This window comes from Mustelus asterias, unplaced genomic scaffold (assembly GCF_964213995.1).
Source record: "Mustelus asterias unplaced genomic scaffold, sMusAst1.hap1.1 HAP1_SCAFFOLD_42, whole genome shotgun sequence".
Lineage (NCBI taxonomy): Eukaryota > Metazoa > Chordata > Chondrichthyes > Carcharhiniformes > Triakidae > Mustelus > Mustelus asterias.
This window is the reverse complement of record NW_027590119.1, coordinates 709,383-727,699: the sequence shown is the minus strand read 5'-3', so window position 1 is coordinate 727,699 and position 18,317 is coordinate 709,383. Positions and strand designations below refer to the sequence as shown.

The window sequence follows — 18,317 nt, the reverse complement described above, 5'->3', positions numbered from 1 at the left end:
TTGTGACACGTTTCCTCTTCAAAATGTCCTGTTTGGATGGAACATAATTGCCTCCTTCAGCCAATGACAACACGGATTGAATTCGCTGGGTCATGGAATTGATAGTGAGGTGAAATGGTCCCACAAAATACTAAAGTTTAGAAGGATGAGGAGAGAATCTGATAGAGGTATATAACATTCTAAATGGATTGATAAAGAAAAGGTAGACCAAAAGTTTCTTCTTATGGGGCAATCAAGGACAAGAGCTCACGTGTATAGTTTGAGAGCCCGTTGATTTAAAACTGAGATGAGGAGAAACTACTTCTCTTAAAGGGTGGTGAATTGGTGGAACTCGCTGCTCCATAGCGCGTTGGAATCTGAATCGTTGAATGATTTCAAGAAGGGATAGAAATATTTCTGATGAAGAAAAACACATTAAAGGGATATGGAGAATAGGTGGGGAGGTGGGTTTCAGATCAAGGAGAGGTCAACCATGATCTGATTGAATGGCAGAGCAGGACCACAGGGCTGAATTTGCCGACACCTGCTCCCAATTCCTATGTTCCTATGTATAGCGTTCAATTTTCAAGCCCACCAACCTCATCACGACGGTTTTGTTGAAATATATGTACAGTACGCCCTCTGGTTCTCCTTCACCCACAACGCATGTGAGTCTTGCAAGTAAATTTGTAATCGTCTCATTCTGTGCTGTAATCATTCTGTCATTCTCTGTTTCCCTCATTTATTTCCCCCTGGCTTCCACCATATCAGATGTTGTTATGTTTCCTCCCTGCTGGATTTCACTTCTTTTAAAATTCCTACATTTCTAAACATTCCCAATGTTAACGAAAGACCATAAGACCATAAGACCATAAGACATAGGAGCGGAAGTAAGGCCATTCGGCCCATCGAGTCCACTCCACCATTCAATCATGGTTGATTTCAACTCCATTTACCCGCTCTCTCCCCATAGCCCTTAATTCCTCGAGAAATCAAGAATTTATCAATTTCTATAAGACCATAAGGTCATGGAGGTGAAAGTTTATCTTTTGTTTCCCTATGCACAGACGCTGTCTGACTTCCTGAGTTTTTCCAACATTATCACATTTCATTGCAAATTTCTGATCCGCTGTTAGATGGCAATGAACATATATTTAGTTGACATGCTTTTTTGTCGCGGGCTGTTGGTCGATGGGTATGATTCTCGCTTTAGGTGTTAAAATCCGCAGGCTTGCGAGAGGTCCCTGGTTTAAATCCCGGACAAGCCCTTCCTTTGTAATGGATAAGTCGTGGATTTTGTTAGTTTATTTCCCGTGACATGGTGGAATTGGTTCACATGGGACATGATTTTAGAACCTGAGAACACACTGAAAGGCTTCCCATTGTCTCTGTCTACACTTCCCGCTGTCTCGGCAAAGCAGCCAGCGTAATTAAGGACCCCACGCACCCCAACATTCTCTCTTCCATCTTCTTCCATCCGGAAAAGACACAAAAATTCTGAGGTCACGTACCAACCGACTCAAAAACAGCTTCTTCCCTGCTGCTGTCAGACTTTTGAATGGACTTACCTTGCATTAAGTTGATCTTTATCTACACCCTGGCTATGACTAACACTACGTTCTGCACTCTCACGTTTCCTGCTGCATGAATTGTATGTTTTGTCTGTATAGCGTGCAAGAAACAATACTTTTCACTGTATGTTAATACATGTGACAATAAATCGAATCAAATTCTGTTCGTACAACACACTCACAGAGGATCCAGACATTTTCAATAGATGACAATGCTTGCACACATTCATTTAATACTTATTCACCCATTCAGAGGACCCCATGCTTGTGGGTTCCGACAGTTGTTTTCTGTATATTGAGTTGTGGGTGAATGCTTCACTCTCTGTCCCTGTCTGTCCCTTTTTGTCGCTGGAGACCTGTCTCAGACTCTCTCACTTTTCAGTCTCTCTGTCTGTGCATCGATCACTGTTCCCTGTTTTGCTCTTTGCTCCCTCTATTCTCTCGCTGTCTATGTTTAACCAACGTTCACTGGATTTAATCCTGTGATGAGGCGGTTGTGCGGGGAGGAGAGACTCAGTGGGATGATTTTGGGCTGAGAGGTGGTCAGATGGAAAAGTCTGAAAATGGGGCGATAGTTTGCCTCCGGGCATACTGAGACGCTGTTTCCCCACCGGGTTGGAGTATTTAGATCAAAAATATTAAGGCGAAAGATGTAAGAGGAGTTTGCAATGTTTGGAAGGAGATGCACCTCAAAAGTGCGAGATGCGAATGAAGTTGTCGATCATTGAGAGGAATGCATTCTAACCTCAAAGATTCTGTCGGTTGATTAATCGCCAGCTTTCTAATTGGAATAAGCTGAGATAGTAGATGGAAAAGCCATATTTGTCTCCATGCATTTGAGTATATGGAGTGCCAGTTCTGAGATGTGTCCGTCTAGCTCAGGGTCGTGCATTTGAGTCCCACGTTGGGCTCTGTTTTTACTGGGTTAAGTTCCAGCAGTGTCGCCGCTCAAACTGAACCTTTTCCCATCCCGTTTTCTTTTGAAGTTTATTTAGTGGTCACAAAGAAGGCTTGCATGAATGAAGTTACTGTGAAATTCTCCTAGTCGCCAGACTCCAGCGCCTCTTCGGGTCAATGCACCTAACCAGCACATCTTTCCTACTGTGGGATGAAACACTCGCTGACACGGGGAGAACGTGCAAACCACACACAGATAGTGACCCAAGCCGAGAATCGAACCCCGGTCCCTGGCGCTGAAAGACAGCAGTGCTGAGCACTGTCCCACCGTGCCGCTCTATGAATTTCACAGTTGCTACTTTCATGAGCTAAAGCGATCTCTGCTTCCCTGGCAGTCGAAGAGTTTAGTGCTTAATTCAGCTAGAAGTTTTCTTCTCATTTTGCGCGAGATTGGAACCAAGATCTGGGAGATTGTGTCAGTGGAAACAATAATCATCCCCATTGCCATTCAGTCACTCCAACCTTACATCCTGTCACCAGGTCATAAAAATAGTTCTTGTCCTCTTTTTTTCCTTCACTCTGTAGTTGCTTGTAAACCATTGAATCTCTAACTTCTTCCATTTTGGATATAACGTCAGCGACCCGAAACATTCACTCTGTTTCCCTCTCCAAAGACGACGTTTGACCTGCTGAGTGTTTCCAATATTTTCTGTTTTGAAATGGGATTTTCAGTAACTTCAGTGTTTCTTTTTCTAGTTCAATGTGGATTAGTTTTCTTGGACTGAATGTTCCCTGTTTAAATAGTTAAAGGGCTGAGGTATTAAAAAATAAGATACAAGAATGTGTCACCCTATTTGACATAAAATGAAACAAAATGAGGATCAATCATTCCAAAAGATGTTACTAATTCAAAATATCTTTTGCAGGGGGTCCACCTCCGGGTGTCATCCACTCACTCATCTGTCCCAATTGAAACAAGAAGTCGGACGGCGAGAGGCCAGATTGCTCAGCGTTACACCAAGGAAACGACAGCACTCTGACCTATGACACCAGACCTTGCTCCCAAAACACACACACACACACACACAGACACACACACTTGCTCAATAATTGCCAGTCTCCAGTCGAATGGTTGCTGTTGTGTGACACCAACCGCTTCTTTCTTTCAGCAGATGATTTAAAGAGTAGCGAAAGATGAAAAAAACATTGCTGATGTCGGCACCTATCGCCAGAGGCTCAGCATTGTGCAATGTAATGGAAGTTGAACTGGCTGACAAATTGTCCTCCCGATTCCTGCTTTATGAGGAACTGAAATAAAAGATCCATCGACAAATCAATCCTCAACAATGGCAAAGAAGAGCAAGGGTCCGCCTAAATTTAAACTCGGTTCGCTGGATTCAGAGTAGTCACCATTAGACCAGAGGACCTACAACATAGCAGCCGGCTGCAAATGGTCACTCAAAGCATTTGACCCACTTGCTGTTGCTGCCACATTGAATGAAAAAGGTCACATGCTTTGAGTAACCATTTGCATCAGGTGGCTCTGTTCCTGTTTCTGTGGTGTGACGGTGGGCACTCTGGACTCCGAATGTAGTAAGCGGAGTTCAGAACTCGGTGAAAGATTGTTTTTATTTGCTAAAGACGATGATGAGTTTGCTGAAGCGCATTTCATTTTTAATTCTCAGAAAGTGGAAAACTAAACACTGAGGAAATTTCAGCAAATTCCACCGCAATCACATTGCAGACGATGCAGCGAATGACTCTCCCGGCGTCATTGCATCAGCTCCAGAGAACGATTGCTCAAGAACACAAAGGGCTGAGAAGCAGAGTCACCACAGTGGGCAGGGGGTCCACCTACATGTGTCACTCATTCACTCATTCATCCCAATTTAAACCAGAATTCGGAGGCGAGAGGCCAGAGTGCGAACCATTACACCATGGAATCGACAGCAGTCTTTTCTCCAGAACACACACACGCACCGACTCTCTTTCTCTCTCTCACGCACTCACACGCACACACACACATTTTGCTCAATAATTGCCAGGCTCCAATCGAATTGCTATTGTGTGACACCAACTGCTTCTATCTTCCAACAGAGGAGTTAAAGAGTAGCGAAAAGATGAAATTCACTGATGTTGCAGGCATCTGGCGCCAGAGGTTCAGCAATGTGCATTGTAACAGCAGCTGAAGTGGCTGACAAATTGTCCTCTCGATTTGGACTTGGTGAGAAAATTAAACGCCCTTTAGTATATCCATATTCTGCAAATTGAAGCAAGGTTCCGCCGAGATTTGAACTCGGACCGCTGGATTCAGAGCCCAGAGTGCTCACCATTACACCACGGAACCCAGCACACGGGAGCAATCTGAAAATGGTCGCTCAGTACCTGTGCCAATTTGAACAGCAGGGCGAAATATCAGTCCCATTGCACAATTCCGTCAATTACCCACAGCAATTCATATTTACATTGCCCTTGCTGATTCCTCCTGCAAAAATGAGTAGGCTACCTTCAACTGCAGGATATTTCACTGTAGTTCACCACGTTTAAAGAGCAATGTTAGCATCGAACTTTTATAAACCTGTTGTGTTCAAAATGCTGAACAACATGGTCACCTCACTATAAGAAGGATGTGGAGACACTGGAAAGAGTGCAGAGGAGATTTACCAGGATGCTGCCTGGTTTGGAGGGTAGGTCTTATGAAGAAAGGTTGAGGGAACTTGGGCTTTTCTCTTTGGAGCGGAGGAGGTTGAGAGGAGACTTGATAGAGGTTTATAAGATGATGAGGGGGAGAGATAGAGTGAACGTTCAAAGACTATTTCCTCGGGTGAATGGAGTGGTAACGAGGGGGCATAACTATAGGGTTCATGGTGGGAGATATAGGAAGGATGTCCGAGGTAGGTTTTTTACTCAGAGAGTGGTTGGGGTGTGGAATAGACTGCCTGCAGGGATAGTGGAGTCAGAAACTTTAGGAACATTTAAGAAGCTATTGGATGGGCACATGGAGTACTTTGGGATGATAGGGAGGAAATAGCTGGATCTGGGTTTCAGACAAAGCTCGGCACAACATCGTGGGCCGAAGGACCTGTTCTGTGCTGTACTGTTCTATGTTCTAACATCAGCATATCGCAGCTCTGCTTTCGTCACACTGGAAGCCAGTGTGAAAATATGAACAATTTAATGTCTTAAGAGACAGGGAGGAGTGTATGAATGTCGATAATTGGCACTGTGCACATTCCTGTCGTAAGTATTTGGGAGAATCAAGAAGATGAGATCCTGGTGCAGACTGGCTTCGATATATAAAGGTTTAAATGTTTTGATAAACAAACCTGCAATACTTTCTGCTCGAAAGCAGCTCAGCCAGAAACAGTGGAGTGAGATTTGTATTTTTGCTTCCAAGTTGGAAATGTCATGTGGGCAACAGGTCAGGTCGAGAACAAATACTGATAGTGAAAGACAGTGATAGCCTGCAAAGCGCTGACGATGGAGATGTTGATACAAGGTAAAATCTGGGTGGTAATGGGTCAGAGTTAACCATTTGCACTGACAGAAATATCACTCATTTCTGGATAAAAATATCGTGCTGAATGACAAGAAACTTCTCACTGAATTTAGCAGTAATCTATTTGACTTAGACTGATTCCAAGCAGTCTTCATTCAGAAAGCAGTAACTGTGAGATTAACAAAGTGGGATAGAGAAAGACTCAGTTTGATTGGTGACGCTGCCGGAGGAATGGAGAGCTGGAGTTCACCCAGGAAAGCAGCAAAGTTTAAAAATAATGAGAACCACCCAATGTTGCCCTTGTCCATCATTCCTTGTTTCAGTTAATCCATCCTGTTATACTCTCTATCACAGACCTTCCCTTTTAATCTCTTTACTGATAGCCAAGTTCCGCACGCATGAGGACGGCCTCAACCGGGATATTGGGTTCATGTCACACTATCTGTAATCCCGACAGCTTGCCTGGACTTGCAGAATTTCACTGGCTGTCCTATCTGGACATCTCTTTAACCTGTCTTAATGCTCTCTCCACTCACATTGTTTGTACCTTTAAGACTTGATTAGCTGTAAGTATTCGCATTCCAACCATTATTCTGTAAATTGAGTTTGTGTCTTTATATGCCCTGTTTGTGAACAGAACTCCCACTCACCTGAAGAAGGAGCTTAAGGCTCCGAAATCTTGTGGCTTTTGCTACCAAATAAACCTGTTGGACTTTAACCTGGTGCTGTTTAAACTCCTTACTGTGTTTACTCCAGTCCAACGCCGGCATCTCCACATCATGACAATCAACCTAACCCACACATCTTTGAAAAGGAAAGCGGATCACCAGGAGGAAGCCCACACAGACAGGGGGAGAACGCGAAAACTCCGCATGTACAGTAACCCAAGAAATTGAACCTTCATCACTGGCGCTGTGAGGCATCAGTTCTAACAACTGTCCCACCGTGTCGTCCTTTCCACTGCATTCAATTTTACTGCAGCTCGCTGCGTTCAAAGGGCAGTGTTAGTATCAACCTGTGATTCAATTATGTTGTGGTAATTTTGCTGAACAACATGAATTTATCACCGTTAATGGACCGTGGGTTCCAACCCCACGTTGAGCGCGATTGTTTTTAAACTTTGCTGCATTTCTGGTTGAACTTCAGCTCGCCATTCCACCCGCAGTCTCACCATTGAAACTGAGGCCTTCTCCATCCCGCGCTGTTAATCTCACCGTTACTGGTTTCTGAGTGAAAACTGCCTCCATTTCACTGGAGGTCAGAAAGTTTGCTGTTTAATTCAGTTAAAGGTTTTCTTGTCACTGAGCCCGAGATTTGGACCCAGATCTGCACGATATTTGTATCAGTGGAAACAATGAAATCCACCCCATTATCAGCCAAATTCTACCCCGCATCACCATCTCTATCGTCAGCGCTTTCCAGCCCATCGGTTTTTAAAAATTCTTGACATGTGACATTTCCAATTCAGACTGATACTAATTGCGATAGAACTGGTGCTGACCCGGAAGTAACACGGGATTGTTGTTCAGGGTAGAGCAATAAATCGACATTCCCTGACCGGGAATCAAACCCGGGCCGCAGCGGTGAGAGCGCCGAATCCTAACCACTAGACCATCAGGGGAGTTAATGCGAATTATTTAAAACACTAATTTATACATGGACCACCATGGACCACCTCCAAAGGGTCCACCGCCAGGAACGTCCCGCCCACCGTGAGCCCCCTCTCCAGGGCGAGGTGGACCGCCTGCTCAGCCTTCAAGAAGAATACGGCCCGGCCGTACATCTTAGAGGCCGCGACAATGGCTCAGGGGCCGACAACCCCAGCCATTGTCTTAACACAGGCCTCGATGGACATGTCGGGGTGGGCATAGCACTTTACACCGAGCTGCCGTGTGAGCAACGAAAAAGGTGGCAGGGTCTTGGGAGCGGCGGGGGCTCTGGCAGCTGCCACGCCCACAAAGGTGGGCCGAGAAGGCTCTGCCACCGGCGACGCCTCCATAGTAATCAAGGGAGTGCTATGCCCACCCCGAGACTGCCCAGATGCACGGCAGGGCGTATAAGAGGGAAAAATAAGGGAGGGTAGGGTAGGTGGATGGGGGTCTAGGTGCTCTCTCCCCGGAGCGAGAGAGGAGAGAAGAGGTTGGAGGAGCAGGAGGGAGCACGAGGGACAAGGCACGGAGGGGGGCCGGTGCCCCAGTCAGGGGGAAAGAGGGGAGGGGGTGCCGTTGTTGGGGGCAGCAGCAGTGGGTGGGGGACTTTACTCCTCCAGCCCTTTCGGGTGCAAACAGTTCAAGTCCGGGGTGTCTTCATCACCCCCCCCCCCCGCCCCCCCACTGCAGATGGAAAAAACAGTCTGAATTTACTTCACCCCCCCCCCCCCCATCCCTTTCAGGCACCGACCTTCTGATGATGAGGGCACCAGCCCAACCACTCAGTCCCTAGATGTTGAAACGTGCAGTCCTCCCTCCCATAGATGGAAAGAAAAAAGAAAGAAAGTTACTCCGTGTCCTCTCTCCCTCCAGGGAGAGAGCACCCTCCAGTGGATGGACGGACGGCAGACAGGTAGGCCAGACGGCAGGCAGGCAGGCCAGACAACAGGCAGGCAGGCAGGCCAGACGGCAGGCAGGCCGGCCAGAAAACAGGCAGGCAGGCAGGCCAGACGACAGGCAGGCAGGCCAGACTACAGGCAGGCAGGCCAGACGACAGGCAGGCAGGCCAGACGACAGCAGGCAGGCAGGCAACAGCTCACCTTCCTCCCCCTTCCCACTTTCAGATGCTGGAATGACCAAATTAACATTTCTGCCCGGTTCTGACCCGGGGACCTTTCGCGTGTCAGGCAAATGTGACAACCACTTCACTACAGAAACAACCTCTCTGATGTTGGAGACAGGAGGAAGTGTCAATCTGTCTGAAGCTCAATCTTCATTCACACAAAGCCCGCGCTCTGATCAGCTGGAGGACCAGAGTCCTTCCGGTCCTCCAACTCTTCCTATTAATCAACACCTCAGAAGGTCAGGGGGTGGGATCTGCCCTGCAATGCGCAGCTTCCCCCTCCCTTGGACATGCGCAGTCCCGGGCCGGGGGGAGGGGGAGATCACCGAGCAGCTTCTCGCTCTGTCCGGAGCCGCCAGCCGGTTGCCTGGAAACCTTGGCTCGATGTGGTGCAGGGGGAGGGGAACAATGGGTGGGGGCGGGGCTCCCGGGTCCGCGCGCCCGGGCCTGCGCACTGCGGAGCACAGTGATTCCTATTGGCTGATTCAGGCAGGACTCCATTGTGACATCACAAAGGGGAAGTTGGCCAATGATGATGTAATTTAAACAATGCCTGAGGTTACTTCACTTCTTGGTCAGACCCCCTTTTCAGTCCAGTGCTACTTGGAGTTTACCGTCAATTCAACAACTATTGGGTTACAAGTCCCTCACAGTTCTGATCACAAATTTATGATAAAATAATTTAAACAATGGATGAGAACGCTTCTTAACTAACTACTGACCACTGTTTGTTGATTGGTCAGACCCCCTTTTTACAGATTCAGGAATCTCAGCCACTGAACACCAGCCGGTCCTGGAATAAGTTTAATTCTAACTCATTCTGAGTAAATATTCTCACCAGGTCCTCTGTTGGGGCCCTGCTAAGCAGCTTTAATGGTTCATGATTGCAGAAACTGAGCAGTCACAGGAATGTGGTCAAGATAGTCATGTCCCACAATGCCTCACATTCAATCTGCTGTCCGTCAATTCTAACAGAATATGTGGCTGTATGTAGCTGCCTCGGACATGGTCAACCCCAACACTGCCTTCCTGAACTGCTATCATGCCTCAGGTGTAAGTACACCCACAGTGCTGTTAGGGAGGGATTTCCAGCGACACATTCCACACTTCCTCTCGACTGTGGGTGGATACGAGATTGGTACATTTCTTTCAACTGCACTCAAGCTGAGTTATTCAAATCCCTTTATTCTACGTGACAATATATTCATGATTTCTTTAAAACAGAAATTAAACATTCCCATTTGATTTCAGGTATTAACATATTCTGCTGGTTTGTTCTTTATTGTCAATGTCAGGCTGGGGTTGTTCCCCTTGGAGCAACGGAGGTTAAGGGGAGATTTGATAGAGGTGGACAAGATTCTGACAGGTTTAGATAAGGTGGACGAAGAAAAGCTGTTCCCATTAGCTGATGGGACAAGGACGAGGGGGACACAGATTTATGGTTTTGGGTCAGAGATGCAGAAGGGATGTGAGGAAGAATATTTTGATGCAGCGAATGGTAATGACCTGGAACTCGCTGCCTACGAGGGTGGAGGAAGTGGAGACAATAAACAATTACAAAGGAAATTGGATGGGCATTGGGAGGTTTCAAACAGAAATAGTGACTCTGAACTTCCTCACACCCTGTCACTCTGTGATCCGTGTGAAATCTGAAACCAGGTATTCGCAACAAGACTCAAAGAGCATCAGCCACTGGAGACAAAGTCGTGAGACCGGCCAGTCCAGCAGAAAGAAACCCTCTGACCCTCCCCATTGACCAACTGTGAGAATGAACAAAATGCAGTCCTGGATGTAATTGAGAGCAGAAACAATAACAGCAGAATCCAACCCCTGGAATCACTCGTGAACTTTTTGGTGTCTCAACAGATGGGATGAAAGACTGAATATCTTCTCACACGCAGAGCAGGAGAACGGTCTCTCCCCAGTGTGAACTCGCTGGTGTCTCAGCAGCCGGGATGAAACTTTGAATCCCTTCCCACACTGAGAGCAGGTGAACGGCCTCTCCCCAGTGTGAACTCGCTGGTGTATCTGCAGGTCAGATAATTGACTGAACCCCTTCCCACACTGAGAGCAGGTGAACGGCCTCTCCCCAGTGTGAACTCGCTGGTGTCTACGCAGGGTGGATAAATGAGTGAATCCCTTCCCACACTGAGAGCAGGTGAAAGGCCTCTCCCCAGTGTGAACTCGCTGGTGTGCCTGCAGGCCAGATAACTGACTGAATCCCTTCTCACACTGAGAGCAGGTGAACAGTCTCTCCCCAGTGTGAACTCGCTGGTGTCTCTGCAGGTTGGATAACTGACTGAATCCCTTCTCACACTGAGAGCAGGTGAATGGCTTCTCCCCAGTGTGGCTGCGCCGATGAACTTCCAGCTCTGAAGGGGCTCCGTGTCCCTTCCCACAGTCCGCACATTTCCATGGTTTCTCCATGGTGCAGGTGTCCCTGCCTCTCTCTTGGGTGGACAATCAGTTGAAGCCTCGTCCACACACACAACACGTGTCCAGTCTCTCCCCACTGTGAATGGTGTGATATTTATTCAGTCTGTGTAACTGGTTAAAGCTCTTGAGTCTGTGAACTGGAAGACTCTCACTCGAGTGTGACAGTGTGTTGGTGCTTTTCCAGTCACACTGATGTTGGAAATCTTTTCAAACTGACAGACCAGACAACAATTTCTCCTTCAAGATACAAAGGCCGATGATATTCAGGTCCCAAGGAACATGACTCTGTCAGATCTAGATGTGACGTTTGAGATTTCGGCCTGTGATTCCTCTTTCAGTATCCTGTAAAACAAGTTTACAGAGATCATCAGTGTCAGTACAGGATAGAAATTCAGAACAGACAATTCTAGTTTCTACGGAACATTCTTTCCTCTCTCCAGACTCGAAACATTGGCTGTATTCTCTCTCTATCTGGGGGATAGCGTGGGAAATGATGCTGCGGTAGATCAGCCAATTCTCAATGAATGGTTGAGGCAGTTCGATGGGCTGAATGGCCAACTGCAGCTCCTGTTATGATTTCTGAGTCGTGGACATGAAGCAGTGAGCGTGGATCTGTCAATCAGCCTCAATCAGCACCTTCAGGAGAATTGGGAGGGTGAATATTAGATACAGCAGAGTGAGAATGGAGGGAGAGTGTGTGGGATGGAGATTCACAGCTTTTGGGAATGAGAGAGGAAAAAATGTTCATGAGAATCATAGAATTAATACATCTTATCAACCGTCCCTGAGCCTTCACAATGAATCTCTCTTCTCAAGACACTCTTATCTCTGACTTGTCTGTGCTGCTCGCAGTCTCACAAAGCAGCTGCCTGTGTGCTGATACGAGGGGCCCTGCGAGGCAAGTTTAATGCTCCATGACTGTGTCTTTAATGACTGAATAACTATAGGAATATGGTCAAGTCAGCTAAATCACATGATGCTTTATATTTCGGTTAGTAACTGCCCATTTTGTTAACATAGCACATTTGGATATATAAATATATATAAAAGCAAAATATTGCGGATGCTGGAATCTGAAACAAAAACAGAAAATGCTGGAAAATGTCAGCAGGTCTGACAGCATCTGTGGAGAGAGAATAGAGCCAACATTTAAAGTCTGGATGACCCTTCATCAGAGTTCTGACAAAGGGTCATCCAGACTCGAAATGTTAGTCTATTCTCTCTCTATAAATATATATAGGACAGCTGCCTCAGCCTTGGCCCACTCTAACACATGCACGAAGCAGGGCTGACTGTGTGGAAATGCTTAGATTGAAGTTTCCTGCCTTCTCTTTAACAGCGAGTGAAAATGTTTATCGACTTGCAGACCTTCAAAGGAGTCAGTGTCTGCTATTTCAGCATGAACAGGCTAATCTTCACCGACGTAGGCCCCATAACATTCTGCTTTTCGGCCTTCACCAGAGGGTGAGCAAGACCAGATTTCTCCATAACAAATACCAAAGGCGAGATATGGGGATATGCTATGCAAATAAAAGATTAGCAGAAGTCAATTTTGAACGCGAAAGGGCGAAAAGCTAGGATTTAATTGGCGAATATGTCCGTCAATGAAGGATTAGAAAAATTCCTGGTTTCTGATTTGCTGTAATTGACTATTATTGCCAAGTTATTTTTCTGTAACATCAGAACCACTTGCGGGACAGCTGCACAGGGTTTCTCCTTGTGCACAAGTCATTAAAGGCCCCACATTGGATTGTGCGTGGTGTCCAGTGCTGTTTGTACTCAAGTCGACTAAGAATGCCTAAAGTTGCTGGTACCCAGGATCTCTGACAACTATCCCTAACCGGATCTTGATTATCCAAAGGTTGGCCAGAATCCTCTCCAGTAACTTACCCGCCACTGGTGTCAGGTTCACCGGCCTGTAATTACCAGGCTTCTCTTTGCAGCCCTTCTTAAACAATGGAACAACATTAGTCACACTCTAGTCTTCCAGAACTTTGCCAGTGGAAAAGGATGAAGCAAATACTTCTGCAAGGCCCTCTGCAATTTCTTCCCCAAGTTCCCCAAACTCCCACAAGATCCAAGGATGCACTTGATTTGATTTATTATTGTCACATGTATTAGTATACAGTGAAAAGAAATGTTTCTTGCACACTATCAAGACAAAGCATACAGTTTATAGAGAAGGAAAGGAGAGAGTGAAGGATGTAGTGTTACAGTCATAGCTCAGGTGGACAGAAAGATCAACTTAGTGCGGGGTAGGTCCATTCAAAAGTCTGATGGCAACAGGGAAGAAGCTGTTCTTGAGTTGGTTGGCACGTGAGCTCAGACTTTTGTTTCATTTCCCCAACGGAAATAGGTGGAAGAGTGAACGTCCGGGGTGTGAGGGTTGATTATGCTGGCTGCTTTTCCGAGGCAGCCGGATGTGTACAGAGTCAATGGATGGGAGGCAGGTTTGCGCAATGGACTGGACTTCATTCACAATCCTTTGAGAAATCCATTGGTGAGAAAAGCATGGATGTTAGGGAACTTGGGGAAATGAATAGTGATGTCTTGAGGAGTGTACATATAACAGAGAAGGTGGTGCTGGAAGTCTTAAAGTGCATCATGGGAGATAATTCCCTGGGACCTGATGAAGTGTATCCCAGGACATTTTGGAAGGCTAGGGAGGAAATTGTGGGTCCCCTAGCAGAGATATTTGAATCATCGATAGTCACAGGTGAGGTGCCTGAAGATTGGAGGGTGGCAAATGTTGTGCCTTTGTTTAAGAAGGGCTGCAGGGAAAAGCCTGGGAACTACAAGCCGGTGGGTGAGCCTCACATCTGTAGTGGGTAAGTTGCTCGAAGGTATTTTGAGAGACAGGATCTACAGGCATTTAAAGACGCAAGGACTGATTAGGGACAGCATAGCTTTGTGAGTGGAAAATCATGTCTCACAAATTTGATTGAGTTTTTTAGAACGTAGAGTTTCAGGTCATTACCATTCGCTGCATCAGAATATTAGTATTGTTTCTGAAAATTTCATGCATTCCCTCTTGACTTGACCGGACATCTATTCATTACCAACTTGAGTTTCGCTAAATCCCTGTCTCAGCTGAGGTTTCTAGAACTTTCATTCATTCCTTTATTTTCTTTAGACTTGACTGTCAGTGTCCCTCATTTAACCCATGAAAAACTTTGGTGTATATAAACCCCTGTCCTCTGCATCAAGTCCCACACACTCACCCATCACCATGTCCTCACCATGGGGCTGCAGTGGTTAGCATTGCTGCGTCACAGTGGGTTCAATTCATGGCTTGGGTGACTGTGTGTGTGGAGTCTGCACGTTCTCCCCATGTCTGCATGGGTTTCCTCCCACAGTCAGAAAGGCTTGCTGGTTAGGTGCATTGACCCGAACAAGTGCCGGAGTGTGGCAACTCGGGGAATTTTACAGCAACTTGCTGTGTTAATGTAGGCTAAGCCTACTTGTGACACTAATAAATAAACTTTAAAACACTGACCCACACAGGCTCCTGGTTAAACAACTCAATTTAAAACATTGCATCTTTTTTTGCAAATCCTTCCATGACATTATCGTTCCCTATTTCCAGTCACACAGATGTTTGAATCTTTTTCTACAGACACACTTACAATCAGGTTCTGATGAATGGAGTGACTCTGGCAGGTTTTGATCTGATGTCTGGTTTGAGTTTCCCTTCAAATTTTGTCATCAAATTTCCTGTAAAAAAAATCATCACTGTCAGTCAAGAATAGAAATTAAGTGAGAAACATTTCTCTTGGGTTGAGTTTTCTGTGTGTAAATCCTCCCCTTCTCACTCCCTGTAAAAGGAGTTTCCAAAGTCCATCCCTGTCAGTCCAGGAGAGAAATTCACAACATTCTCTCCTCCTGCTGGCAGGGAGCACCGCGCATGCGCACTATTGCCCATCGCCCCGAGAAAGATGCCCTCCGTCAACTCGGGGCCTCCAACTCGGCATCTGCGGTCGCGGACTCGAATGGTAGGAACGCGGCACTGAGCAGTTATTATTCGGGTTCTCCTGTCTCCACTGGGTGCTTATGAACCCTCTCCACCCACCCCGCCGCCTCCATTACCCTCCAGAATAAGCCGTTTCCCTGGAAACCCGGAGCCGATATAACTCCCTTGCTGCTGCTGCGGCAGCAACATCCACTGCGCATGCACTTTAGATCTACAGTACGCATGCGCAAAGTCTGTTGTAAGTATAGATCATATTCTGATTCACTGTGAATGCTGGGTAAGATAGCCACCATTGAAGTATGTTCTTGCATAAAAAATAATTATGTATTCTGATTCAATTATGACTGAAGCCAAAGCACCAAGGTATAAAATAAAAATAACTAATACAGTCGCTAGCTCTGTCCTGAGTTTAATCAATGTAAGAAGTCTCACAAAACCAGGTTGAAGTCCAACAGGTTTATTTGGTAGCAAATAAACCTGTTGGACTTTAACCTGGTGTTGTGAGACTTCTTACGGTGCTTACCCCAGTCCAACGCCGGCATCTCCACATCTGAGTTTAATTAATAGCTGAACAAACGTCTGCATCTGAAGATGAACTCCTTGGAGTGTCAGCTGGTGTAACGAGCTGATGATTTACCATCCACCCTCTCTCCACACACACACACACACACACACACACGGACTTGACAATAAGAATGAACTCATGTTTGATCAAATCCTTTGAACTTTGAATACACGAATGAATACAAGAAGGTTCACTGTCTAAATCTCCTTTATCATAAAGCCTGCAATTTGGATGCAAGCTCCTCCTTTAAATGCTCTGTCGTATGAAGTGTTGCCTCCAGGCAACGATATTTCCTGCAATCCCAACTGTCACCTGTGGTACCAATAAACTGATGCTATCGGATATTTTTGGCCACATCTAAAGTCCTGGAGCGCCATCCAGTGGAATCCAGTCGAAAGCCTCTTCCTTTCTATGCAAATATTGCGACATGATATTTTATAGAATGATTATTAATGCTGGTTTATTATTACTGCTCTCTTCTTATCCTTTCTTCTCCCATTTGGAACTGTTGCTTATTTGCATAACGTCTGCGATTAATGGTTTCAGGTTGCATTCAGTGTCATAATGCGTGTTTCTTTTATTCATATCGGGCTCTGTATTGGGACCTCTGCTGTTTGTGATTTATATAAACGATCTAGAAGAAGGTGTAACTGGGGTGATCAGTAAGTTTGCGGACGACACGAAAATGGCTGGACTTGCAGATAGTGAGAAACATTGTCAGAGGCTACAGAAGGATATAGATAGGCTGGAAATTTGGGCAAAGAAATGGCAGATGGAGTTCAATCCAGATGAATGCGAAGTGACGCATTTTGGTAGAACTAAAGTAGGGGGGAGCTATACGATAAATGGCAGAACCATAAAGGGTGTAGATACGCAGAGGGACCTGGTTGTGCAAGTCCACAGATCCTTGAAGGTGACGTCACAGGTGGAGAAGGTAGTGAATAAGGCATATGGCATGCTTGCCTTTAAAGGACGGGGCATAGAGTATAAAAGTTGGGGTCTGATGTTGCAGATGTATAGAACGTTGGTTCGGCCGCATTTGGAATACTGTGTCCAGTTCTGGTCGCCACACTACCAGAAGGACGTGGAGGCTTGAGAGAGAGTACAGAGGAGGTTTACCAGGATGTTGCCTGGTATGGAAAGGCTTAGTTATGAGGAGAGATTGGGTAAACTGGGGTTGTTCTCACTGGAAAGACGGAGGATGAGGGGTGACCTAATAGAGGTGTATAAAATTATGAAAGGCATAGATAGGGTGAACGGTGGGAAGCTTTTTCCCAGGTCGGTGGTGACGTTCACGAGGGGTCATATGTTTAAGGTGAGGGCGGGGGGAGGTTTAACACGGATATCAGAAGGCCGTATTTTACACAGAGGGTGGTGGGGGCCTGGAATGCGCTGCCGGGCAAGGTGGTGGAGGCGGACACACTGGGAGCGTTTAAGACTTATCCGGATAGCCACATGAACGGAGGGGGAATGGAGGGATACAAAAGAATGGTCTAGTTTGGACCAGGGAGCGGCGCGGGCTTGGAGGGCCGAAGGGCCTGTTCCTGTGCTGTATTGTTCTTTGTTCTTTGTTCTTATATGAATACTTCCATCTTTCATAAAGTTGTATTAATAATTTGTTGTGAATAGAATCTTTTCATCGACCCAACCAGCAAAGACTCATAACAACTAAAATGTATGTGTGTGTAGTGTGTGTGTGTGCTTACTGGTTATCAGCAAAGCGTGTTATTAAGTCCAAAGGTTAAGCACAGATAGAATTAAAACCTCTCTCTACAATCTGGTGTCACATTATAGGACAGGTATGGTATAGGTGTGATGCAATACAAATCTCCCTCTACATTATCCAATCACTCAATCCCAAAGTCAGTAGAGCATGCGTTAGAAAAGAAACGGTCGCCCTGACCAACGTGAGACCTTCCGATCTTGGGGAAAGTACATTGAGATGGGGAGTCAGACCACTGAAGGTAAAAGTAAAAGAGAGAGGGAGGGTCAGCCCTTGGCTGCGTGGGGCGGCAGACATGGTGAGTAATAGAGATTCGAGCAGAAATAAACTTTAATTTTCAACTGGATCCATTCAGAGAAGGTCTTCTGAACTCGCATGCTGGCCGTTCATCCTTCTCTCTCTGAAGTTGATATGACAGGTCAGCAACTCAAATCTCAGGGCTGAACTCCAGGACATTAGAATGAAAAGATCTCAGATTCAGGCATGTCGGAAAATACAAAGGACCAGACCAGAATCCCCAGGAGATGCTCATATCATCCACAACCTGTGGAAGAACATGGTGAGATGGAGGTGGATGGAAAGGCCTTTAACCCTATAATCCACATTTAAATTAGACCTACCAAAATGAATCACCTCACATTTATCAGGGTTAAACTCCATTTGCCAGTTTTCAGCCCAGCTTTGCATCCTATCTATGTCTCTTTGCAGCCCTCCACCTCATCCACTACTCCACCAATCTTGGTGTCATCAGCAAATTTACTGATCCACCCTTCAGCCCCCTCCTCTAAGTCATTAATAAAAATCACAAAGAGCAGAGGACCAAGCACTGATCCCTGTGGCACTCCGCTAGCAACCTGCCTCCAATCCGAAAAATTTCCATCCACCACCACCCTCTGTCTTCGATC

At 46.1% G+C, this 18,317-nt stretch overlaps 1 protein-coding gene and 2 non-coding genes across 3 annotated transcripts; all 3 read right to left on the bottom strand.

Annotated features, from left to right (window-relative positions):
* Positions 1–4,722: 4,722 nt before the first annotated feature.
* On the bottom strand, positions 4,723–4,794 carry trnaq-cug (transfer RNA glutamine (anticodon CUG)). The gene has a single exon. It is a non-coding gene; the product is annotated as a tRNA-Gln (tRNA).
* A 2,701-nt stretch (positions 4,795–7,495) lies between these two features.
* Positions 7,496–7,568, bottom strand: trnae-cuc (transfer RNA glutamic acid (anticodon CUC)). Its single transcript has one exon. It is a non-coding gene; the product is annotated as a tRNA-Glu (tRNA).
* A 2,316-nt stretch (positions 7,569–9,884) lies between these two features.
* Positions 9,885–15,322, bottom strand: LOC144482757 (uncharacterized). The gene is made up of 3 exons (XM_078201595.1): positions 15,241–15,322; positions 14,781–14,868; positions 9,885–11,496 (listed from the first exon to the last, which is right to left on the bottom strand). Exon 3 carries the CDS (start codon positions 11,143–11,145, stop codon positions 10,555–10,557), a length of 591 nt encoding a protein of 196 aa, XP_078057721.1. The 5' UTR covers positions 11,146–11,496; positions 14,781–14,868; positions 15,241–15,322; the 3' UTR covers positions 9,885–10,554.
* Between the last annotated feature and the right edge of the window lie 2,995 nt (positions 15,323–18,317).

Excerpts from the sequence above, each read along its gene's own strand:
- LOC144482757 (XM_078201595.1), bottom strand. The coding sequence starts at position 11,145 with ATGGAGAAACCATGGAAATGTGCGGACTGTGGGAAGGGACACGGAGCC.